This window comes from Mya arenaria, chromosome 14 (genome assembly GCF_026914265.1).
Source record: "Mya arenaria isolate MELC-2E11 chromosome 14, ASM2691426v1".
NCBI lineage: Eukaryota > Metazoa > Mollusca > Bivalvia > Myida > Myidae > Mya > Mya arenaria.
In genome coordinates this window covers 51,999,868-52,025,977 of record NC_069135.1, presented here as the reverse complement: position 1 = coordinate 52,025,977, position 26,110 = coordinate 51,999,868, and the positions used below count along the sequence as shown (strand labels likewise).

Sequence of the window (26,110 nt, the reverse complement as noted above, 5' to 3'; positions counted from 1 at the left end):
AAATCTGTATAAGTGCTATAGAGAGATATATTATTATACTCATGTTCAGTGTGGTTATGTATGCCCTATCTCTATTGCCGTTATCACTGTACGATAAAGGTGTCAAGGTTTTTCTTATTCCAAAGCTGAATGTAGATGATTTAACATTTGAGGAGGAGGAGGATGGGAGGAGGAGTGGGAGGCGGAAGAGGGGAGGAGGCTGCTGCTGCTGCTGATGAAGATGATCTGCTGCTGGTGCTGCTGTTGCTGCTACTGGTGATGATGATGATGATGATAATGATGATGATGATGATGATGATGATGATGATGATGATGATGATGATGATGATGCTACTGCTGCTGCTACTCCTGCTGCTGCTGATGATGATCATGCTGCTGTTGCTGCTAATGATGATGATGATGATGATGATGATGATGATGATGATGATGATGATGATGATGATGATGATGATGGGCAGAAGAACAGAAGGGACATATGAGTATGAATATAGGTGGGAAAGGGAAAGAAAGGAAAAGTAGGAGAACGGGTTGAAAAAATATCGAACTTCGAGTGAGAAAAGGAAGGAAAGAAGAAATGAATAACTTGACAGAGATTAGTTTTTGACACACCTGTCGGGAATAAACTACCTAAACAAAATTTAATACCACACAAAACAAAAGGTTCTATAAGAAATAGGGTCTAAATAGCACAGCACTTATTAAACAACATATGCAAAACATGTATACGCCGTGTACCTGTTGTTGGGACCCTTTTTGAAAAGGGTGGTAATACAATGACTGTTTTGACATCAATAATAAGCACAAAGCATAAATAATAATCTTCAAAAAATAAAAAAGCACGTTCATTGTATACGCCGTGTACCTATTGTTGGGACCCTTTTTTTAAAAGGGTGGTAATACAATGACTGCTTTAACATCCCAAGAAAGCAAAAAAACATATATTAATAATAACTTGAGAAATAAAACAAAATAAAATAAAAAGCACGTTCAATGTATACGCCGTGTACCTGTTGTTGGGGCCCTTTTTTAAAAGGGTGGTAATACAACGACTGCTTTATCATCCAAAAGAAACAGAAAGCATAAATAATTTCTTTTTTTTTCTAAGTAAAATATAAAGCACGTTCATTGTATACGCCGTGTACCTGTTGTTGGGGCCCTTTTCAAAAGGGTGGTAATACAATGACTGCTCAAACATCCTAATGAAGCTTAGAAAATAATTACCTATAAGTAAAACTTTATCTTAGTGAGGGGCATCACGATCCCCTCCGGCGCCTTGCTTAGAGATACGTTCATTACAAACAACAAATATGGCAGGTTTACCTGACAACTACAAACACATTATATTATATTGAACAAGAATGAGCATAGAGGGAACGAAACGATAACCGGCACCTTAAGCCAGGGGCGGGTGCCTTAAGCGACACACACGATAGTGATTCACACGATGAACAAAATACTAAGCTAACAGCCAAATGTATATAGAATATTTATTGTTTTACATATTTTACCTTTTGGAATTACCGAAACATACGAATGGAATTCATGGATTTAAGCAGGTTATTTGGAACGATGAATACCAAATCGACTATCCATTATTATCAAGTCCGGTAAAAAAACATTTCATTCCTGGAGTTATGAGATGAACGCGTATAAATTGGATCTCTACTACTTTTAGTAGCTATAAATTACTGGTTTTTTAATCTACATTATGGTGACAAAACATTTCTTTTCTTTTCTTCTTTCGTTTTCACATGGATCGAAGGATGAGGTATTAAGGAGTATGATGATATACATCGATTTAACCATAAATTATTAAATGCAAGTCACCATAACCTAAAACGAAACCAAATTATTTTTCGGGCGAAGTTGTCAAGAAAGAAAACCAATATCGGTATAAACTGTATAAAGACATTTTGAGTTAACAATTCTACCGATTTAAACCGTTACATCCATAGTGCTATTAGAAGTCCATGATGATTTTACATGCTATGGTGATGGTGTTAATATAACGCTTCTGGTCCAGGTTTATTGTTAGGAAAAACAGTTTTTGATCCTAGCCCTAATTCATTCATTCACTTAAAGATATTGAAATTTTGAAAATATACATGGTTACGACCTATTGATAAAAAAGAGAAGGCACTGGACCAGGGGCTACATACCTGTATATAGAAAGTATACTATGTATTTTTTTTATCCCGCACATACATATTAAAATGGAAAAAATCGGGCGCAGGCAAAAAAACAACAAAAAACAAAAAAACAACAACCTATATTATTAATCATTATTATTTTTAAAAACAACCATAATAACCCTCTCTATATATGTACATGTACATTTAAAAAACATGTAGGCGAAGTAATGTCAACGCACTCTCTGGTCTTGAAGAATTTCCAATAAGTAAATAGTGAGGCAATAGTCGGGCATCGACAACAAAGTGGTCAGTTCATATATATATATTAGAAATATTAATACATATAGTGGGCAAAAAGTCCTGTTCTCACAACACTTTCTTGTCAATGAACTGACCGTGAGTCTTGCCCATCCTCCAAAAAAATACCATTCTTACACGTAAATGTTTTTTAAGATACAAGACTGGAGAAATGAAACCATATCCAATATTCAGAGCTGTGGGACCTCCCTAGATGTCATTCATCGCAGGTTTCGTGGCATTTTGGGTAAAAAATTACTCCTTTGACGAATATCCCATCAACCGATGGGGGTAAAACTCCCCTTTTGGCTTCAAAATTCTGTTTAAGTCACACTTGGGGATGTGACGGGGTCAAGCCATAATGCAGCCATTATAGGGCGCGGGCAGACCTTTATAAACTCAACAACAACAACAGTTTTTGACACAGGATCCCAAGAAAGACACAATGGTAGTTTTGTATTCATTCTATAAAATTGATTGACCAGTTAATGCCCATTAATAACATTACTGAATACTCAGGCTCCTTAATAACCCATTGAATACCGCAGAACAGTGCGTGTGTGCACGCGTGTGTGTACGCGTGCGTGCGTGCGTGCGTATGTGTGTACGTGTGTGTGTATGTAGGGGGGGGGGGGCGTTATGTAGTCAGCCTCATTTTAATGTATTATATATGGAAGTTGTATGATATAATGGCGAGAAGATTTGAATGTCATAACCCGTTTACCTTTGTTAACTTGGAGTGAGTTTTTATCGGGGTGTTCGTTGTTTTTTTTTCTTTTCAAAACAGGCGAACGTATAAATGCTGAAACATCCAAAACGATTTATTGTCTGCCTCATTATAATGAAAATGATACGTATACAAGTCAATGATAATGAAATACAAGGTCCGAACACCCAAATTGATTAAAGCACAAGTTGCACATTGCTTTGATAAAGAAATGTATGTTTCATGTGTGATTAAATCAATGTGGGTATTAGGAAAAGCAACTGCGTTAGTCGCCTGAGGAAAACTAATAGTGTAATGTAACCAACGAAAAGAACATTTTCAGAGTAATACTTCATCTTATTTTACAAATTGAATTAAAACATAAGATTACTATTGATATGCAGGGATGAAACAAATGTTTTATTGAATTGACGGTTTATTAAAAAATATATATTTCAGAAATGATTTACCCATCAGTCCCTATAGTTTTCATCCGGGCATTCAATTGCATTCTGGGAAGAAACGAAGATGGCCGCTCCCATCTTGAAATGGAAGCGGGTTACTAACACTTCTGGACCAGGACCTAGACCTCGTCATGGACACAGAGCTGTTGCAATTAAAGATTTGATGGTAGTATTTGGCGGTGGAAATGAAGGCATTGTCGATGAACTGCATGTGTACAATACTGGTGAGTTTGTTTCTTGCGAAAGCTTGAAGAGTATTCAAGATGGCCGCCTCTACTGGGCATAATTAGTTTTCATTTACGCAGCTTTTTTCTTCGGAAGTAAAATTTGCACATATTTAATATATGACTTATAATATTGCTCAATTTATATGCTAAAGGACAAGAACCTTTTTATGCAGTAAATTGTGTTTTTTCTTTGAAATGTCAAGTGCGAAATTCCGCCGAATTTTCAAGATGGCGACTGTCGCTTCGCACCCAGCCGCTTCGTACAGATAGCAAATTTTAATTTAAGAAATAATTATTTTTCCGAAATACTTAGGGTCAGAACTTAAAAAGATTTGCTTAATTGACATGTAATATTATTTAATGTTTGATTTACTGAAAATGACAATTTTGTATTTAAAATAATAATGGTGTTGTTGTCGTCCCTTAATTAAATTAGTGATTTTTTTTGGAATTATTTTTAACACCTGTGCCTTGCTAATTGGGAAAAAGTCAACTTTCGGAAAAATACAAAATCAGGCCAAAATGGGTAATACCTTGGCAAATATACATGTTTTAACTTATTTATGTATACATGCTGTGAAAGAGTAATTCTTGTCAACATTTTGTTTATATTTCAACAAATTCATTGCTTTTTTATGCATTACATTGAACTGCATTTGTCAAATTGGGAAAAAAATATGAAACTTTTGGAAAAATGGACAGTTTTTCGCAAGGGGAAACAGCCTTTAGAAGGCAGCAAATTGCACCAAAAAAAAATCACTGAATTAAAATTAAATTGGAACCTTTTCATTTTCAGGTCCCAGTACCTGTAGATGATTTTACTTAAGTGATTAATTGAGATTTTTTTGTCTAATTGGGAAATTTATCTTGTATTTGGCTTTGGGAATGGTCCGTCTGATAGTCGAACCTGTGGGAGCTTAAAAAAAGCCCTGCTTCTGTATGAACCATTTGTATTTTATTTTTCAGCTACCAACCAGTGGTTTGTTCCTGCAGTTAGAGGTGAAATCCCTCCTGGATGTGCTGCCTATGGCTTTGTATGTGATGGCACAAGAATCCTTGTGTTTGGTGGAATGGTTGAGTATGGAAAATACTCCAATGAGCTGTATGAACTTCAAGCCAGTAGGTGGGAATGGAAACGTCTCAAACCTAAGAATCCCCGCACAGGATTACCTCCTTGCCCAAGACTTGGTAGATATTAGTTTTTCTCTGATTGTGTTCTTGTTTTTTTGTTATAAGTTTTTTTAAGAACTTTTATTCCAATTGTGTCAAATTTTGTGTAATAAATTTAAATGTATAGGCTGTATGTTAATTAATCTATTATTTATCTATGTAATTTTGCTTTATATTTTTTTCCTCTGACTTTGCAAGGATATAAACTTTGATGTGAAGTCATAACGTTGTCGTTGATGATCCAATGGCCCATAACTCAGTCTTAAATGTCTTGCTTTAAATGGCCTTGTTTGACTGGGAAAAAAACTGGTAAGCTCTGGCATTTTCTGAAAGGTAATCCTGTTGAGATATTATCAGTATACTTGGTGATTGTTTAAAAAAACTAAAACAATTTATTGCAGGACACAGTTTTACACTCCTTGGAAATAAGGTCTATCTCTTTGGTGGTTTGGCTAATGACAGTGAGGATCCTAAGAACAACATTCCAAGGTTTGCTTTTCCTTAAAGATGCACTCTTAGTCTTACTCCCAAATAAGATGTTCCACAATTAAAGGGACTGTACACCAGATTGGCACCAAATTTTTCTGTAACATATCTCAGGACAATTATCTGATAGAATGTGTTACACTTTCATATCATAATTGTATAAAAGAAAGTACCAAAATGTAAAAAAAAACTGTGTCGGACACCAGGTTCAAACCCGTATCCAAAATTGCAGTCCAGCGTCGTATCCACTGAGCTTCGACTGCTCACTCTCCTTGGGTGACATAATTAAGCTATACACATACCTCGGTAATATCACGTGATAACACTGACAAGCCAATCACGCGTAAGGAATGAATTCTACCTGGTAGACATACCCAGTAATCTTTTGTAATGGAAAAATACGAAATAACTGCTAAACTTAAACAAATTGTAAACTATGTGGTACTTCAGTTAGTAAGTTTTAATGCATTGTACACATTGCCAAGTTAATGTCAGTTTTCGACAATTTTCTTTTTTTGCGCTATTTTATCATACGGAGTACAGCCCCTTTAATACAATTGTTAAATTATCGAAAAGGATGAATAAATATTTAAAAAACAATGGTTGTTATGAATGATACCGTGTTAAATTTTAAAGAAAGGTTCAGAACACAGGGTATTTCTACCGTATGAGACGGTAGTTAATAGCTGTAAATTAAGGATCCACCAGTCATAATATTTTGTGTTTTCAGCTATAAAATACATGGTTACAATCTTTTTATCAGTTATTCATATTTTCCATAGATGCATAATTTAGTAAATAGTCAAGGGTTTATCACCCAAAATTTATGTTTGTTAAACATGTGTATGTATTGATTTTAAATACAAGTGTTTTTTAAATAAATCTGAAAAATATATCAATTGGCTTTATTTGTTCGATCAGGTAACTGCCAACCAGAAGCAAAGCTTTTGTTTTAAGGCCTTAGAATCTGATCAAATTTCAATATTCATGTAACCAAATAGCATCATTATAATTTCAGGTACCTGAATGACTGTGTTGTTCTAGAATTGAAGCCAAACTCCAGCATGCTGCAATGGGAAAACCCAGTTACAGTTGGGAATTCCCCACCTCCCAGGGAATCCCATACTGCAGTGGGTTACACTGACAAAGATGGCCGCAGACCTAGACTGATCATCTATGGCGGAATGAGTGGATGTCGTCTGGGTGATCTTTGGCAGTTAGAAATTGGTTAGTTGTCTGATTTGTGAGTCAGTGTTTGAAATTAACACAAGCCTGCAATTCCTGCACTGGTAAAATGCTTTCAGAGCTTGCTCAAATTCTGAGTTTTATATAGCTGGGCTTGTTATAAATGTAATCTTGAGCAGTAGTAAATGCATTTGCTTGTTCAACCAAAAGACTAATATTGATGACTGGTGAGTGGTCGAGAATAGCCAGCAAGGCTGCATTGCTTAAATGTTTAATGTAAAACAAATGTGACATGAAAAGAAAGTTGCTACTGTTTGCAAATAAACTTTACATTCCAAGGATTTTATGTGTTAAATGATCATGGCTTATACCTATCAATTAATTTTCAAATCAAGTTAAATATCTGTAGTGTTGGTGAATGGATACTGACTGCAGCAATCACTTTTTATTAGCTTATGCTTAGTGTGGTCTTGTGATGCAGCCCTTTGGGCAAGGTTCCAGGGGAAAACTTGGCTGGCTTTTTTTTTTGACCACCAACCAAGTGTACATATTTTCCAACCTGGGAATCAAACCCAGGATGCCTTGGTGCGAAGGGAGTGTACTAACCAGACAACCCATAAAAAGACTTGATTCTTAATATTTATTTTATTCCTTAGACTCAATGACCTGGATGAAGCCGGTGGTAAATGGATTACCTCCCCTCCCCCGAAGCCTCCACTCGGCAACAGTGATTGGGAACCGGATGTTTGTTTTCGGAGGCTGGGTGCCACTGGTTATGGACGATGTGAAGTTTGCCACACACGAGAAAGAATGGAAGTGTACAAACACACTGGCTTCATTGAATCTTGGTATGTTTGCAGCTTGAGTCGAGATTTTTCTAATGAATATAATAATTATGCCCCCCTTCGAAGAAGAGGGGTATATTGCTTTGCACAGGCATGTCAGTATGTCGGTCGGTCGGTCGGTCCGTCGGTAGACCAATGCTTGTCCGAGTGATAACTCAACAATTCCTATATGTATAGTCATCAAACTTGACATGAAGGTTGGGCCTGACCAGAAGATGACCCCTATTGATTTTAGGGCTCATCGGGTCAAAGGTCAAGGTCACAGTGACCTTTAATGGTAAAATAATTTTAAAGCTTGTCCGAGTGATAACTCAACAATGCCTAGACCTATGGTCATCAAACTTGATATGGAAGTTGGGCCTGACCATTAGATGACCCCTATTGTTTTTGGGGGTCATCGGGCCAAAGGTCAAGGTCAAGTGACCTTGAATGGTTAAAGGTTGTCTGAGTGATAACTCGACAATGCCTGCACCCACGGCCATCAAACTTGAATTGGAGGTTGGGCCTGACCAGTAGATGGCCCCTATTGATTTTAGGGGTCATTGGGCCAAAGGTCAAGGTAACAGTGACTTTGAACGATAAAAGGTTGCCCGAGTGATAACTCAACAATGCCTGCGCCCATGGCCCTCAAACTTGACTTGGAGGTTGGGCCTGACCAGTAGATGACCCCTATTGATTTCAGGGGTCAGAGGTCAAGGTCACAGTGACCTTGAAAGCGAACTCGACAATTCCTGGACCTATGGTCATCAAACTTGACATGAAGGTTGGGCCTGCCCAGTAGATGACCCCTCTTGACTTTGGGGGTCATCAGGCCAAGGTCAAGGTCACAGTAACCTTTAACGCAAAAAAGTTAACAAATCTTCTCCCAGTGATATCTCAACAATGCCTGAATCTTTGATCATCAAACTTGACATGTAAGTTGGGCCTGACCAGGAGATGACCCTTATTGATTTTATGAGTCATTGGGTCAAAGGTCAGGTTCACAGTGACCTTGAATGCGAAAATGTTTCAAGTGATAATTGGACAATGCCTGCACCCATGGCCCTCAAACTTTACTTGGAGTTGTGTCTGACCTGTAGATGACCCCTTATGATTTAAGGGGTCATTGGATCAAAGGTCAAGGTTACAGTGACCTTGAACAAAAAATGCTTGTCTGTGTGATAACTTGTTAATGCCTGCACCCATGGCCCTTAAACTTAACATTTAGAATTTTGGTGACCAGCTGATGACTACTATGGATTTTGAGGTCAAAGGTCACGGTCATAACACACTCTATCCTCAAACTTTGAATGGTCATAATCTTAAAACTGCCTCAACGGCATACAATGTTAGCGACAAATCAGCTGTCATTTCGGTCCATGCATATTTCATTCAATTGTCCATATAATCCTGACAACATGGCGCTCAGGGGGGCATAATGTTTGACAAACATCTCTTGTTAATAATTATTTACAACTATGATTTAGAACATGTATACAATTAATGTATTTACACTAAGCTTTGTACATTGTGAGGATTTTTAAAAAGGAAGAGTTCAGGTGAAAATATTGATATTCATCTTAATATAAACTTGTATGGTTAAGAAATAAATCCAAATAATATCTAAGTTGGAAAATATACATGTAATTATGTTTCATAAAATTTTTGTTGAACATTTAAATTCGAAAAGTTATAATTTAATACCTTTGCACCTGAGCTGGCCACTGTTCCGCAGCCACACACACACACGTTTGTACTTACGGAATGTACATTAATTTTTTTAACTAAATATAACCAATGTTTTCAACTTTTCAAAGACACAATGACATGGGAGCCTTTAGCCATGGAAGTATTTGAGGACGCCCTCCCACGGGCCCGGGCTGGCCACTGTTCCGTGGCCATACACACACGTCTGTACATCTGGAGTGGGCGTGACGGCTACAGGAAGGCCTGGAATAACCAAGTCTGCTTTAAGGACCTCTGGTTTCTAGAAACAGGTAAGGTTGTGACTGATAGAGGTATTTGCATCATCGGAACCTTTGCTTTATTATTACTATAAATACTATACGGAATATGTATATCATTGGAGAAAAGACTAGGGACACTCTTTAATACATGAATATCAAAATTCCACCATAACGTCTTGGCTATTTATGAATTGACTGAGGTGTGTTTCTGGGTTCCAATCAATTGTTCCCAAACATTGCTTTTTTCATTGCATGAACTTGTTTATTGAAAAGATAGGAATAAACACACATCTTGAACAGCTGCAGAAACATTGAATATAAAGTAATCCTTGTATTTCGAATTAATAGAAAAGCCACCTGCACCATCTAGAGTACAGCTAGTGAGAGCGAGCACTAACGCCCTGGAGGTTTGCTGGGGGTCTGTGCCAACTGCTGACGCCTATCTCCTACAGCTGCAGAAATATGACCTCGTGCCAGCGCAGACACCAACACCCACAGGTTGGTTATAAGATCAAGTTGACCAATGGTGTAATTGTAAAATACATGTCCAGGTTATTGATAGTGCCAGGAAAAAAAAACTGATATGAAAACAAAATTATATAAAAACTGCACTCTCATACAGTGAATGTCTAGAAGCCAGTGTCATAAAACAGCTGACAAAAAATCAGATCGCAGTATTAATATTTATTAGGGATGCAAACGAATGGCAAAATTGATATTCGAATATTCGGTAATTCTTTTGATCGAATATTCGAATATTCGATCACAGGCAAGATTGTCTAAAAACTTCTATATTGCATCGATCATTTGCGTTCCAAATAATGACTTCCGGTATGACATTTGCCGAATAATTTTATTGATGTCGGATTGTATGACGTCGTCTGTAATACGTGTAGTGGCTTTATTGTGCAATTTCAAAATAACTTTGCATATGTTATCTAGAATTATACTAGTATGTCATATTGTTTCATTACAAAAACTACGTCGATATATCAAAAGTCAAGGTCATGGCATCTTCACCGTTCACGGTCTGGTTTCCGTCGACTTGTTATTATTTTGTACCCGTCTTTCGTTTGTTACTTGTTTTTATACCAATAAAGATAAAGAAAACAACATATTTAGATTTTAACGAACAGTTCGAGAGAGCTTATTCACAAGGAATGATGGACATTAAATTTTATGCGCATTATATTCAGTGCGATTTTAGCTACATTGCTCAGTTTAATTGACATACAAAAGAAATATTTTGTGTTATTGCTGACATGACGAACCCTTAATTGGCATCGTTTAAAATAGGTTCCAATCCCCTTTCAACTTTATTTATTTCATTGCCGCTAATTGGCAGGGGACGGCACACGTAAAATTATTTGTTTATTTCGCCATGATGATGGGCCTTAATTGACACTTGACGCGCCACTGTGTATTGTCTAGATGCTCGCGCCTCGATAATTGGTGACATGCGTGGGTGTATTGACGAAACGAGGGTAAATTAGAGCGTTTTAATCTTTAAATATAAATGTTAAATAAATGTTCAAGATGGAACAAAATTTAGAAAAAAGTAAAAAATAAACGAATATTCGAATACCGATTTTAATATTTGAATATCATTCTTTTGATCGAATATTCGAATATTCGTTTGCATCCCTAATTTTTATAGTAGAAAATCAACTTTTCAACGAAAAACTGCAATCTGATATTTTGTCACCAGTCTTTTAACACTAGTTTTCAGATATTTGCAAAAATTTAAATTGGCTTATTCAAAGACAAAAAATAAACAGTTTTCAAAACAGTCAATCAGTGAGATTGCTCAGCTTTAAGTAGGTGAGTCTAGAGAAAGGTATAAGTGTCCGCCTCTCACCCAAGAGGTTTTTCGGTTTGACTCCCTCCAGGGGGAACTTTCTCATTGCCTCATAAATTGGACCTGATTTCTGACTTCTATCTAGAAATTGACAGATTCCAGTGTATAAGCTATCAGCTTTTGTCCCAAACAAATTTAACGAATGAATTGAACATAAATCAGTCATATTGCAATGTTTTAAGCCTTACTTCATAATTGTTACAGATCAAATAATCATTAATAGAAAAAAATGCCCAAAATAATGATTTTCTAGTTTAAATTTGTTTTTTTAATGTCTTAAAATCGATTGTCAGCGACGCATCATATTTTGGTCGCAAACACTATCTCTGTGGTCAAAATTGGCACAAGCAGCACTGTTAAACTGCTTCCCAGATGTGCTCAAATTCTGGATTTTGATGACTGCTATCTTACACTTACAGCTACACCGGTTGCTAATCCTTTAGTCAAGGCACTGCCAGTTTCACAACCGGTTCAACAGACACAACAGCCCCAGGTTCTTCAAACAAACACACCCGTAGCCCAAGTGGTCAGGCAGCAAGTACCAGGTGAGTGGAATGTCAAGTCAGATTTGGAGGGGGCGGGGCGATTTTTAATGGGACTTTCAAGCACAGTGATTTTTTTGGAAATTATTTTCACCACCTGTGCCTTCAAAATTTGGAATAATACTTAGGGAAAAGTACAAAATCATTTAAAAATGGCTAATATAATAGGGCTTTTACATGGTTATAAGTTTGTATGTATATCAATACATTGTGCTGAAAAGCTAATCTTGTCAAGATTTTTTTTTTCCAGTAAATACATTGCCTTTTTATTCATGAACAGAATATGTATATATATCAAATTGGGAAAATATTATGATTTTCCAAATGAACATTTTTTTCGCAAGGGGACACAGCCTTTAGAAGGCAGGTAATCACACCAGGAAAAATCATTATAGCACTAGCCCATATTCCTATATTTGTATGTAAAAGAAGCATTGAGCATACACGCATGACTCATTAAGAAATATATAAGTAAATTGAATTGTCCGGAATTTTGTTTGTTAGTTGTACCTTCAGGCTAGTGTGAATTTCATCACCAGTTTGGAAGCAAGAATTTTGCAGTGTTCAGAATTGATATTAAATTTGATTAAATTTTAACAGAGGTCTTAACCCTTTAACCTTGATTTGAGCCTGTATACCTCATAATGGAACAAAATTTTCAGGAATGAGGTCCTTGATCTCTCATTGTCCGTGGTATAACAATTAAAAGTTCTGAAGTGTTGTTTATGTTGAGATGAAATCTTAAGATTTTCATGTTTATCCTATTACTTACTTAGCTGCTCTTTATGTTCTTCAAATCTAATTTGACATCACGATCTAATTTCTGATTTTTCTTCGACATTTTAAACTTCAGTGGTCCATAGCTACATCTGTATTCTTTAAAACTTTGTGCAAATCTACTGTTCATGTTTTTAGGTGGATTCTAATATATGCAAAATTTCTGGTTTTAGTTATGCATCTGTATTCTTTAAAACTTTGTGCAAATCTACTGTTCATGTTTTTAGATGGATTCAAATTTATGCAAAATTTCTAATCTTAGTTACGCATCTGTATTCTTTAAAACTTTGTGCAAATCTACTGTTCATGTTTTTAGGTGGATTCTAATATATGCAAAATTTCTAATCTTAGTTACTCAGATTCGAACTCTCGGAGGCCAATTAGCCGGAGCCTCTCCTCACACAATTAGAGGTACTATCTTGCACGATAAATGTGTATTCGACCATTATACTTGTATCTTGTGGAAATTGCTTGCATGTTAATATGTAAGTCGGGTTTAGTCATCGTATGCTGGAGAGTATAATTGCATGCATTATAGTGTAATTTTACTAACAAAAGAAATTTGGTAGATCTTGAGTATGGGAATCTATATTGTATCAAAATTGTTTTTCATTTGTCTGCTTAACAAAGAAGACCGTTGTGGTCTTGCCTGAGGTAGCCTAGGCTGACTGCATTTTGGAAACTAGAGACAAAATTGGTAATGGGAATTTGTGTTGGGCAGAGCTTCAATTAGGAATTTGAAATTGGAACATCAATGTATTGGAAGTTTTTCCCTGAAATTTGGAAGTTAAAGTTTCCTGAATACAATTTTTTTTCCACTTATTTTCAACTGCCTTGAAATAATAAAAATCAAATAATTTGCAACTATTACGGTACTTGCCAAATTCACAGATGTATATTATAAAAATTCATTTTACATCAAGACTGATTGAAATTGTGACGGTCACAATTGACCATATAAGTAATATTGACACCAGTTTTTGATATTTTGAACTTTCATCAAGTTTTCAACTTTGGAAGTTTTAACCCATTTCTATGAAGAAATACATTGTATACTCCCAAACGTCCTTTAACGAAAGCCCTGGTTGGGTTATTTCTTATTGTATGCTTTATTATTGTTTAGCCAGTATTAATAGTTTAGAGCATGAGTGATACTCTTGTACAAGGGAAGGCAATTGTGATGTCGGAAATAAAATATGTGCTTCTTCAAATTGTAATAACTGTGCATGATCCATTTTTTTTTAAATCATATAATTATTTTACAATACATATTCAATTGAATTTTCACCACAACTACTTTATAATGGTTTTATATGTATCAGATATCATAATAATGCAATTTTTAAAATACTATTTTGTTAAAGAATATTGGAAAAATAATAATATATTTTATGCTTAGAATGTCAGGTGATAAGTAAGTTAATTAAATGATAAATTTTCTGGTTGCTTAAAGAAATCCATTTGATCCTGAATGAGATCAAGCAACACATGTCATTACAAACTACATACATTAATGTACGTATTACATTGAGTAAAACAATTTATGTAATTTTGAGGAAAACATTTTATGTAAATTTAAGCAGTGAGAAGTTCAATGTTTTATTAAGATTTTTCTTTCAGGTTTCAATTTCCATATACCTGAAGCTTCATTTCTGCTCTTGTATTACTCCTAAAAAATTCTTAGGCATTGAATTCCCATTTCTACATTTCAGTGACCAGCATGACACGACCGCAGATCAGGGGTCCCATCACAGTACAGACCCTGTCAGGGGCAATGCGAACAGGCTCACCTCAAATTATACAGCAGCAGGCAGGAATCCGGCAGATTGTCCAGAGCACTGCTACGGTGAGTGGTGATTAGGTTAAAATTGAGTACATTAGGGCCTCATTATAACAGTATAGATGCTGTCAGGGGCAATAAAACGGGCTAATGTCAAATTATACAGCAGCAGGCAGGGATCAGGCAAATTGTCCAGAGCACTGCTACAGTAAATGATGATATGGTTAAAATGGAGTATATCGGGGGCCTACCACAGTACAGACTCTATCAGAGGCAATAAAACGGGCTCGTGTTAAATAATGCACAAAGAGTCAGGAATCTGGCAGATTGTGCAGAGTTCTACTATGGTGAGTGGTGTTTAGGTTAAAAATGAGTTCATCGGGGGCTATCACAGTACAGATGCTATCAGGGGCCAATAAAACTGGCTCATGCCAAATTATACAGCAACAGTCAGGAATAAGGCAGATTGTACAGAGTTTCGCCAAGGTAGGGGATGATTGTGGTTAAATTAGGCACACTTCAAGACCTGAATAAGGGCCGTACAAGGCTTCTCTGAAGAGTTTGAAGTTTGAACTTCCTTGCCATCAGTTTATGAAGTTTTTATCCTTACGAGGAACACTTACGATTTTTTTGTCTACTGATAAGTACAGCTATTATAACAAAATATGAATTTATTTGCTTCTAATACTGTACATGAGAATAATTTCTAAATAGTTCTCATCTGTGATTCCATTACATATGTGTTTGTTCTTCAGACAAGTGGTGGAATGACCGGTATTGCAGCACTTGCTGCAGCTGCTGCCGCTACCCAGAAAATCCCTGGTACAACGCAGCAACAAGTCCTTACATCACAGAATTCGGGAATAAAAGTGGTCACTCCAACCATTGTTACACCACAGGGCATGAAAGTTACACCCGTGTCAAGACAGATTTGTAAGTGGCTTGGATTGATTTCTCTTAAAGGGACTGTACTCCATGTTATGAAATAGCGGAAAAAAAGAAAAGAAAATTGTCGAAAACTGACATAAACTTGGTATCGATGTGTACAATGCATTGAAACTTACTAACTGAAGTACCACATAGTTTACAATTAATTTATTTTTCGCAGTTTTTTTCGTATTTTTCCATTAAAAAAGATTACTAGATATGTCTACCTAGTAGAATGCATTCCTTATGCGTGGTTGGCTAATCAATGTTATCACGTGATATTACCAAATATTCCAACCATATAGGGTAAGCCTTCGTAGCACAGTTGGATACAACACTGGACTGCAATTTTGGCGACACCGGTTCGAACCCGGTCTCCCACTCTATTTTTTTTTTTTTACATTTTGGTATTCTTTTACAATTATGATATCAATCATTTCATTAAATAATTGTCCTGAGATTCTTTACAGAAAAAAAGTATTTTTTTGGTGCCAATCTGGTGTGTACACAGTCCCTTTAAATATTCTCTGGATATAATAAAAAAAATTGGTGGGAGAGATTGGTTAACCAGTCTACAAAATAAAATACCAGTATTAAAAAGGTTGAGTAAATCAATTTTGACATTGAAGGATAAATTAAAAAATTCTTTTATTTGTAGGTAATTTCAATTTGTGTGTGATTACCATTAGATTTGGGTTATAATCTATCATGTAGTAAAATTTAATTCGTTCCAGCTGGCACCACATTCAGTGGAAACCAGACGATTCGAGTAGCCCCACCTGGCAGTACCATAATCCGCGCAGCTAGCGGGGCAACACTGACTCCAGGCTCTAAACAGATCATAACAGTGCATAAAGCAGGCAATGTAACATCAGGGAGTGGAGGCGGCCAGCCACAGATTGTCACATTGGTGAAAACATCGCAAGGCATGACAGTGGCTACGGTGAGTGTTGCTTGTCTAATAATTGAAGTATTGGTTAAAGTCCAAGAGTTTCATTAAGAATTTAAAACTTGGAAGTATGAACTACCTTGACATTAGTATTGAAAGTTTTTTCCTCTGAAGTTTTCGCCTCCTGAACTCTTGAGAATTTTCCACTATTTACCAACAACATGTAGATACGTTAAAATATAAATAATTTGTAATTATAACTCGCAATTTTCACAAAATTGTATTTAAGAATTCATTATAGTTAATGACTTATTGAAAATGTTGCCATAATGTAACATTTTCACCAGGTTTTGATATTCTGAACTTGCAACCCTTTACTTTTGGAAGTTTTTTCCGACATAGTGTAAGTTTTTGTACATCCAAGAAGTCATTTACAATGTTTTGAGAGAATATTTTTAGGGAGTAATATTCTTCCAAATTCTTCCTTATGTACTTTAAATTATATATTTGGCCCAAACAGCTTAACATAGGTAATCATTGTTAATTTCAGACCAAAGGCGGGACCCTCCCACAAGGAGCCACCATAGTGAAGCTGGTCACATCTCAGGCTGGGGGCCAAGGCAAACCAACAGCGATCATCACAAGTCAGTCAGGACAGACACCATCGAACATCATCGGGCTCAGTTCTGTACAACCACAAGGCGCAAGACCCGCAGGGGTGAGTAAGGGTGTGGATAAATGACTTAAAGCTACACTTTCACAGATAGACCGATTTGATAACTATTTCATTTTTTGTCTCAGAATCAGCTGATTTTGGCATCAGTGTTTTCAAATCAGTCATATAGGCCAAATTTTTCATTTTTTAAAGTAACAGTAATGCTTTTTGTCTTAAAACATCAATTTTCGAGCATTAATATTTAAAACTGGGAACCGATCATTTATCGGCAGTCTTATATCACCGTTTTTCATACATTTATGCAAAATTGGCTGATTCCAAGACAAAAAGTTTTCAAAACGGTCAATCTGCAAGAGTGCAGCTTTAAAGCCCTGTAAATGTATTTGTATTTGAATTATTGAAAAGTATGTAAAATCAAATTTTTTATCACTGTTATATTTTGTTATTCTAAATAGTCAAACTTTTCCAAGAACAAGTCACACCATATTTCAATCCAATACCCATGGTCATTGGTGTAAACAGTATTGTTGCGGCATATTTTAAGCCAGTTACAACCGCATTAATTTTGATAAATTTTTCTTTGGTGCTGTAGAACTTGAACAAAAAAGTAGGAGAAAACATTGTGAACATTTTTGCAGCAAACACAGACAAAGACAGTCATTCGTACCATCCCATCTTCCATGCTGTCATCAATGAAGGCCGGACAGGCAAGCATTCAAACCACATCCACAGGGGCCAAAACCATTGTCATAGCAGCCCCTAAAGGGGGTGTAGGTGCCGGGCAGACCCCTACAAAGATCCTCTCCTCCATGCCGAAGATCGCTGGTCAGGGCAATACACAGTTTATTGTGGTCAGTCCACAGGGCAGCTCTGCAGTCACTGCTGGGTCATCCTCTCTTGCTTCTGCTGTTGGTGAGTGAATTTTTGTTTTTGGAATTGGGGGTGGGGAGGGATTGTTGGTGATTTTTATAGTAGGGTTTTAGCATGGATTGAAATAAAAAGGACTGGGTGCTGCAAAAAAGGGACAGGTTGCTAATGGTAATAAGGGCACATCGAATCGGGCTTTGAAGAAATTGAACATAATGAATTTGGCAGAAAATGTTAGAAATTGTGTTTCATTGAAGTTTTATTAGGTTGCCACTGCCAGATATGTAAAGTGTGTATGTATAATTTTAATATAAGTTTTCAACAATGCAAAATCTTTAGGCATTTCAAAAATGAAATATCATCTGGCTATTGATCACAGTGTCATTTCATAGAATAAAGGCACCTTTAAGGGGGTCAAAATACAGCTATAAAAATGCAAAATGTTCTAGTAATAATAGCGATCGAAAGCAAGTTCCTTAACAGTAACTATCGTATTACTTAGTGGTGAATATTGTATGCAGATTCACAGATTTCTGTGAGTTTTTCAACAAAACACAACCCAGTTCAGATATGTATAAATGCAGTCTTAGGCTCAACTCTGGCTTAAAGTTTCAGAATTTTGTTTTTATCCATTCTAACCTCGATAACTGTTTTGCACCAGTTATCTTTAAAATATTTGTCTTTTAAATGGTATTTTAAGGTTTTACATGTTTTTTCCTCAGCTGGTCATGCTAAGACTATCAATGTGTCGGCCCTACAGCAAGGCGTGGTCCAATCTCCGCATGTCGTCTCACAAGCCACTTCCAGGTCTAACATCACCATAGTTACCACAACACCAGGTATGTAATGCAGTATTGTTTTATGCATTTGTATTATTATGGCACCCTCAACCCAGTTATTGCGATTATACACATAAGCTGTAGCGCTGGGGTCATCAGAAATCAAAATCTAACATTATGGCAGGGAGCTAGCATATTTTTTAGACGAATTCCTTCATATTGTTTGCTAGAATTTTTTTTCTCAAAATTTTGTTTTTCAGGAGGATCAGGAAACACCATTATCAAAACCATCCCTGCATCTCAATTGATCTCCTCAGCAACCGGCACCACGCCCACCTTTCTTAGCAACCAATCAAATTTCACCGTAGTCACCGGGGCCAGTCATTTCCAATCTGGCTCAGCATCGCAGTCAAAACCTGTTCAGATTACCATAACACCCCAGGGACAGGTTGCGGCGGCCCCAGTTGTTATGGAAACTTCTGAAACACCGGCTGATGGTTCAGGTGACGGAACTTGTACTGACGGAATACACTGTGGCACGCCACCACCTTGTACGGACGGAATACACTGTGGCACGCCACCACCTTGTACTGATGGAATTCACTGTGGCACACCACCACCTTGTACTGACGGAATACACTGTGGCACGCCACCACCTTGTACTGACGGAATACACTGTGGCACGCCACCACCCTGTACTGACGGAATACACTGTGGCACGCCACCACCTTGTACTGACGGAATACACTGTGGCACGCCACCACCTTGTACTGACGGAATACACTGTGGCACACCACCACCTTGCACCGATGGAATACACTGTGGCACGCCACCACCCTGTACTGACGGAATACACTGTGGAACACCACCACCTTGCACTGACGGAATACACTGCGGCACACCACCCCCCTCAGAAGATACTCATTTTCAACCAATTAAAGACAGTACATGTTCTGATGGTATACACTGCGGCACACCACCGCCTCAAGGTACTTGTGATGATGGTATTCATTGTGGTACCCCACCACCTTGCACTGACGGAATTCATTGTGGCACACCACCTCCACAAGAAAACACTGGAGCATGTTCCGATGGAATACACTGCGGCACACCACCGCCACAAGGAACTTGTGATGACGGAATACACTGTGGCACTCCACCACCGCAAGAAAACACTGGAGCATGTTCTGATGGTATACACTGTGGCACGCCACCACCACAGGGTACTTGTGATGATGGAATACACTGTGGCACTCCACCACCGCAAGAAAACACTGGAGCATGTTCTGATGGTATACACTGTGGCACGCCACCACCACAGGGTACTTGTGATGATGGAATACACTGTGGCACTCCACCTCCGCAAGAGGAAGCGGAACAGCAGGAACAGCAAGAAAACCAAGATGGCGAGGAATCAGTTAATGCGCCAATAACAGAAGGGTTACAACAACAGCAGGCAGCTGAAGAATCTCCCATACCAGAGGTAAATTCTGATCATGTTTTGTTTTCTCTGCGTTTTTTTCTACAAATAAATGGTTCAAAAGAGTCTCAAAGAGCTAAGCTCAATTCTAAAGATATTTCGAGAATTTGGGCCATGTAGATCGATAAAAATAATAATTATTCTTATTAAATAGGGTGGTGAAGAAGACCAGGTTGCTATGGTTTCTATGGAAGCTGGGGATGGTTCCATAGGAACGGAAGGAGATCAGGGAGTTACAGGGGCCGAGAGTTCACCACTTGAACAGCAACCAGAAACTGGTGGGTGTAATGTTAATGAAGCCTTTTTTGAAGATAGTGGGACTAAAATATGTTTCATTGTATTTATTTTCAAATGCCCGTTGATAGAACGAGACCTAAGTTTGTCCAGTATTTTGTCCCGGTCAATATGTTTAGACGCCTTTGTCCAATCTTCACCAAATTTGGTCAGAATGTGTATGGGCATAATATCTCAGACAAGTTTGATAACCAGCCATATCACTCTTGTCACTCGAGAGTTACCACCCTTTAATTATAGGAATAACCTAAAATCTGTCTGATCAATAACTCACGAAGTATTTTGTCCAATCATCACCAAATTTGGTCAGAAAAATGGTAACAAGGCCTGAAGCTCTGGCAATAATAATAATAATTGAGTTATAAATGGAAAATGGATTAATTAGTCTAACTTGTTATGCTCCAGCTGAAGAACCCAAACCTGATATCAAGGAAGAGCCGATGGATACTGCAGAACATCCTCAGGTAAGTTTGTATTGAATTGAATGTACGGGGATGTGATTTGTTTGCATATTTTTGTAGATCTAATGGTTTATACTAATTTATTTAAAGTTCAGTTGAGATGAAAGCTGATAGCTTATAGAATCACTTTCGAGATAGCTTGTAGAACCACGTTCGAGTTTGCTTCCTGTGTAGAAACCAGTAGTGTCCTTTTGAGAGGCAATGAGAGAGTACCCAGATTGGGATCGAACCTACAACCTTTTGGGCGAGAGGCGGGTACCTATACCACTAGACCACTCTCACCCCATCTTAATGGCACCAGGCACCAAAAAAAAAGTGTTTGCTATTGGTAGTTACTTTTTAAGCTCGGCTATTTGAAGAAAAGGTGGGCTATACTACTCGGCCAGGCGTCGGCGTCCGGTTAAATTTTAGGGCAAATTGGGATTTTCACTTAAAAGTCCAATACCTTCATTCAATTGACTTAATACTTCACACAGTTGTTCAGGGCCGATGTTCATCACATGATGAGGTTAGATAACTCCATATTATTCTTTTCACAGATTTTGGCCCATGATTGACTATGGAACTAAGGTTAAAGTTTTAGGGCAGGTTGGGATATTTATTAATAACTTCTATACCCTTTGTTCAATTGACTTAATACTTCACATAGTTGTTCAGGACCATCACCCAATGAGGTTACATAATTCCATATTATTCTTAATACAAGTTATGGCCCCTGATTGACTTAGTTTAAAGTTTTAGGGCAGGTTAAAGTTTTAGGGCAAGTTGGGATTTTCACTTTTAACTCCAATACCATTCATTCAATTGACTTAATACTTCACACAGTTGTTCAGAACCATCACATAATGAGGTTAGATAACTCCATATTATCTTTCATACAAATTATGGCCCCTGATTGACTATGGAACTTTGGTTAAAGTTTTAGGGTAAGTTGGGATATTTATTAATTACTTCTATACCCTTCATTCAATTGACTTAATACTTTACACAATTGTTTAGGACCGTTACCCAATGAGGTTACATAACTTCACATCCTTAATAAAAGTTATGGCCCCTGATTGACTTAGGTTTAAGTTTTAGGCAAGTAAAAGTTAAGGGCAAGTTGGGATTTTGATAAAAAAATCTTCTATACCGTTCATTCAATGCACTTAATAAAATTCAAAATTATTTACGACCATCTTACAACAAGAAACATAACTCCATTTTAACCCTAAATACAAATTATGGCCCTTGATGATTTTTTTTGGATTTTTTTTTTATTTCTTTTGAAAGGCATATTTGTATATTCTTAACCACATTTTCATAATGGGAAATTTTGAATATTTGAATGACTTGCATCATTGTTTGGGCGGGCTGGTGGGAGGGCAGCATCAAAGACACCTTATGTAATCGAATAATTTAAGTTAGGTTTGACATAAAGAGACCAAACTTGGTAATATTACATCGTTATTGTATTCACTTCTAAGTCAAAGCAACGTAGTCGAGCACGCTGTCTTACGACGGCTCTTGTTAGTTGTTGGTATTGAAAATCTAGATTGATTCAAATTTGAATTTAGGAGAGCCCTCAAAAGGGCATCTTAAAAGCCAGGGTGCTTAAAAAAGCACATTCCCTTAACATCAATTGATCCCCATTGGTTGCCTAAAGTGCCCTAAAACCCATCGCCAAAATAGTATCGGCCCTCCAGCTTCCAGGTCAATGACATCCCTGGTGTACAGTTAAACTCGTCATGTCAAAATCATTGGGTCCTAGGGAAATACTTTTAAATAACAAACATTCGAGATACGAAAGAAATTGATTAATTAAACTGAAAAAAATATCGAAAAAGTTTGGACATATCCAGAACATCGAGATAACAGAGTAAGACCTAGCATGTTTCGACTCACTGTATATGAAAGTCCACTGGTTCGCACACTGTTTTCACCATGCCTCCCACGGGAAGGTTTGATTACCGGCCTGGTGTGTGCAAGATTGGTTTGTAGACACCAAGTTGGACTTATATTTTAGTTTCTGCCACATAAAAAGAACTCAAATCTTTTCATAACTCTTGCGACAAGACTGATTAATATAATGTGTTGTAGTACTGGTAAATTGATTCACAAAAGTTGTGATAATGATAAATAACATTAAACTTATTAAATGATTGTTCATATCCCTCTGTGATTATATAACCGAAAAGGAAATAATCCGATTATTCAGCAGAATAGCAAACAGTTAAAAGAGCTGTGAAGACTTGATTGATTGTTGTTAACCCTCTGCGACTCTCTCAAAGAAAAGGAAATGTGAATACTTGGATTTTGAAGTAAATGCTTAAACTATGAAAAATATTACATTATCTAAAGATGATGTTCATGATTTAATCCTGAAATCAGAGCTTAGGGCTTTTAATATGCATTGAAAACAGTTGAGTACCTCAAAATATGAAAACCGCCTAGAACACAGTCTTACCAGGGGTCTTTGCCACTTTTAAAACCTTGCTTTTGGTCTGAATTTTTAAACAAATACTGATTTCAAATTTTTGGCTTAAGATTTTGAGTCTAATATCTTCATTTTGTGGTTCATGTTTCAGAGTGTTGCCGTACCAGTACAAAGTATAGACCCAATCACGGGCCTACACAATGGAACACCAATACAGCTGGACACAGCGAGCAGTGTCGGTCTTCTTGGCTCGTCCACAGCTCTCCCGGACCAGATTTTCGCCACATCAGGGTCAGACGGTGGTGCACTGGCGGAATTAAAACCAGAGGATCTTTTGATGCCAAAGTCAGAGCCATCTGATCTCGCTGTCTTGGCTGCTACAAGTTCTGATAATGGTAAGAAAGTTTCAACGTCCAGAATCTGTATTCACTTTAAAGTGACACTCAAAATCAACATACACATGTATAACAAACACGAATTTTGACTTTAATAAAACTTAAACTACTTACTTAATAATGCATTTATGAAAAATATTAATTACTGATAACAAGATTCTAACCGTGCATTTAATAGCAGAGAATGCAAAAATATTATATCATTGGTGAATGCTACAAGATTTACTGTGGTCTACTATAGTCTCATAAGGTAGAAATAATGTGTTTAATGCGCATTGTTTTCAAAATAAACTCATTGTTTTTGACATTTATTCACCCTCTTTGGAATATTAAAGCAATATTATTTATTGTGGTAAATCTGATTTGGGAGTAAGAGTGCATCTTTAAGTTTCGAGGCTGAGCATCAGACTCAGGTTCAGAAAACTAATTTCTTAAATACTTCAAAATTATATCTAGAATATAACTGCTTTTGACAAAATAAATGTAGTAAAAATTGTAAATATTGCTGGCCCTGATTTCTCAAAAAAAGTCCCTTATAACAGGATTAAGCTAAGCTCACTATTTTTGGTGTTCAATAAATTGCATAATATTAACTAAGAGCTTTTATACTTTAGATAGGAATTATCATTATGATAATCACAATAAACCATTTTTCATTTATCAAAATTCAATTTAAGTTTGTATTTTGGCCTTTTGAAATAAGCTACGCAAGTTTCGCAAAATTGGGGCCAGAGATTATTTGTAAGGAATACAGCAATTTTTAACCAGGTTTTCACATAGTGAAACCTGGTTATTTGAATGGCGAACGTTGTTGTTCGGGCGGGCAGGCAGCCGGGCGGCGTCAAACTCACCTATGAAACTGAATAATTTAATTAAGGGTTGACATATCTTGACCAAACTTGGTCTATAGAAAGAGTTTATGGATACCTTTCATGGGATTGCGATTTGGGTCCCTAGGTTCAAGGCCAAGGTCACTGTTACTTAAAATAGAAAAACAGTTGAAACTAAATTACTTCAGTTAGGGCTGACATATCTTGACCAAACATGGTGTACAGGAAGAGTTTATAGATACATTTCATGGGATTGGGTTTGGGGTCCCTACTAGGGTCAAGGTCACTGTTACTAAAAATAGAAAAACAGTTAAAAATGAATAACTTTAGTTAGGGTTGACATACATGTATCTTGACCAAACTTGGTCTATAGGAAGAGTTTATGGATACCTTTCATGGGATTGCATTTGGGGTCCCTAGGGTCAAGGTCACTGTTACTAAAAATAGAAAAACAGACACAGGCTGAAGTTCTTCTGTCAATCATTAAAAACCTGGTTTCGTTGCATTGCGGCATTTCTTGTTACTACCCGCGATAATTGACTTTATCCCTCGGAGTGAGCGAGGAAAGTGGGTCTAACTCGTTGAGTATACTGTACATCTGCTCCTGTAAAAGAATTTTAAAAACAGAAAAAAAAAATATCTTCTGAGTCTGAGGCCAAGTTATTGTTCATATTCGCTAACTAACCATTAAATCAGCATAAGCCAGGTGCAAATTGATAAATGTCTCTAGACATGAGCGAACCATTGAATTACCCACTTAATAAAAAACAATTTTGACTAAATAAAACTTTCAGTGTTCTTTTGTAAAATACTTTCTAAATGATAGAACCAGAATCTGTCTGGCGATCTGATCATCAGAGACTTAGCCGAAACACTAATGAATATTTTATTTCGTAGTTAAATTATATTAAATGCCCATTTCTTTACACCTACAGACCCGCTAGCGACACTGGCCCTGGCGGCAGCATCTTCTGCAGGAGCTGTAACAGCTGTGAAACAGGAGCAAGCTAGACCTGTACAGGTATTTTAGCTTAATTACTATACAACATGGGCATTTATATACAAAATGGTACTCATCCTCAATATCAACTTGCAAAAAACTTTCATACTTGGAATATTTTGTAGCATATCTATCATAGGATGTTATTCAAGCATTAAACAAATTTGATAAAAAAAATTTTTTTAAAGTTTCGCAGTAATAAGCGAAATTGTATCTTGTTAAGTGAAAGTGGATGTGTTGCACCATAACCCAACATTAAATAACTGATCCCTTCCACAGGATTTGAAAACAGTGATGACAGTTACGACCCCTAAGAAGGATGGTAACCAGTGGTTTGACGTGGGTATCATCAAGGGCACGTCATGTCTTGTTTCGTACTATCATCTGCCTGCAGAGGGCCAGCAGGATAACGTGGATCTCATGGAGAAAAAGGTAGAAATATGTACAACAAGAGATACCATACTTTGTATTGAGGATTTTATTTCTTGTAGGACGGGATTATCAGGGCCGTTGTGTCTAGTCTAATATTATCATCTTCTGGCAGAGGTCCAGCATGATATTGCGGGTTTGTGTAGAAATTATACGGAACAGGTTGTGTTGCATTGCCAGATGAAATGAAAATAATAATTACAAAAGAGTTTGCATGTTATGAAAATAGAAGTTAGTTTAATCTAATGATTC

General features: G+C 36.9%; 1 protein-coding gene across 3 annotated transcripts in view; it reads left to right on the top strand.

Moving 5' to 3' along the window:
- The first annotated feature begins 3,657 nt into the window (after window positions 1–3,657).
- Window positions 3,658–26,110, top strand: part of LOC128217276 (host cell factor 1-like) — a 28,757-nt gene continuing 6,304 nt past the window's right edge. For 2 of the 3 annotated variants that reach the window (XM_052924307.1, XM_052924306.1), the window contains exons 1-21: window positions 3,658–3,823; window positions 4,793–5,014; window positions 5,398–5,485; window positions 6,501–6,709; window positions 7,324–7,515; window positions 9,309–9,488; window positions 9,807–9,956; window positions 11,736–11,861; window positions 12,987–13,046; window positions 14,348–14,481; window positions 15,171–15,348; window positions 16,077–16,285; window positions 16,782–16,949; window positions 17,546–17,819; window positions 18,497–18,613; window positions 18,814–20,036; window positions 20,188–20,311; window positions 20,733–20,791; window positions 23,356–23,599; window positions 25,365–25,450; window positions 25,709–25,861. In XM_052924307.1, coding sequence (XP_052780267.1) covers window positions 3,664–3,823; window positions 4,793–5,014; window positions 5,398–5,485; window positions 6,501–6,709; window positions 7,324–7,515; window positions 9,309–9,488; window positions 9,807–9,956; window positions 11,736–11,861; window positions 12,987–13,046; window positions 14,348–14,481; window positions 15,171–15,348; window positions 16,077–16,285; window positions 16,782–16,949; window positions 17,546–17,819; window positions 18,497–18,613; window positions 18,814–20,036; window positions 20,188–20,311; window positions 20,733–20,791; window positions 23,356–23,599; window positions 25,365–25,450; window positions 25,709–25,861 — 4,356 coding nt within the window. In that variant the 5' untranslated portion in view covers window positions 3,658–3,663. The remainder of the gene's footprint in view (window positions 3,824–4,792; window positions 5,015–5,397; window positions 5,486–6,500; window positions 6,710–7,323; window positions 7,516–9,308; window positions 9,489–9,806; window positions 9,957–11,735; window positions 11,862–12,986; window positions 13,047–14,347; window positions 14,482–15,170; window positions 15,349–16,076; window positions 16,286–16,781; window positions 16,950–17,545; window positions 17,820–18,496; window positions 18,614–18,813; window positions 20,037–20,187; window positions 20,312–20,732; window positions 20,792–23,355; window positions 23,600–25,364; window positions 25,451–25,708; window positions 25,862–26,110) is intronic. The other variant, XM_052924308.1, reaches the window with a different exon arrangement.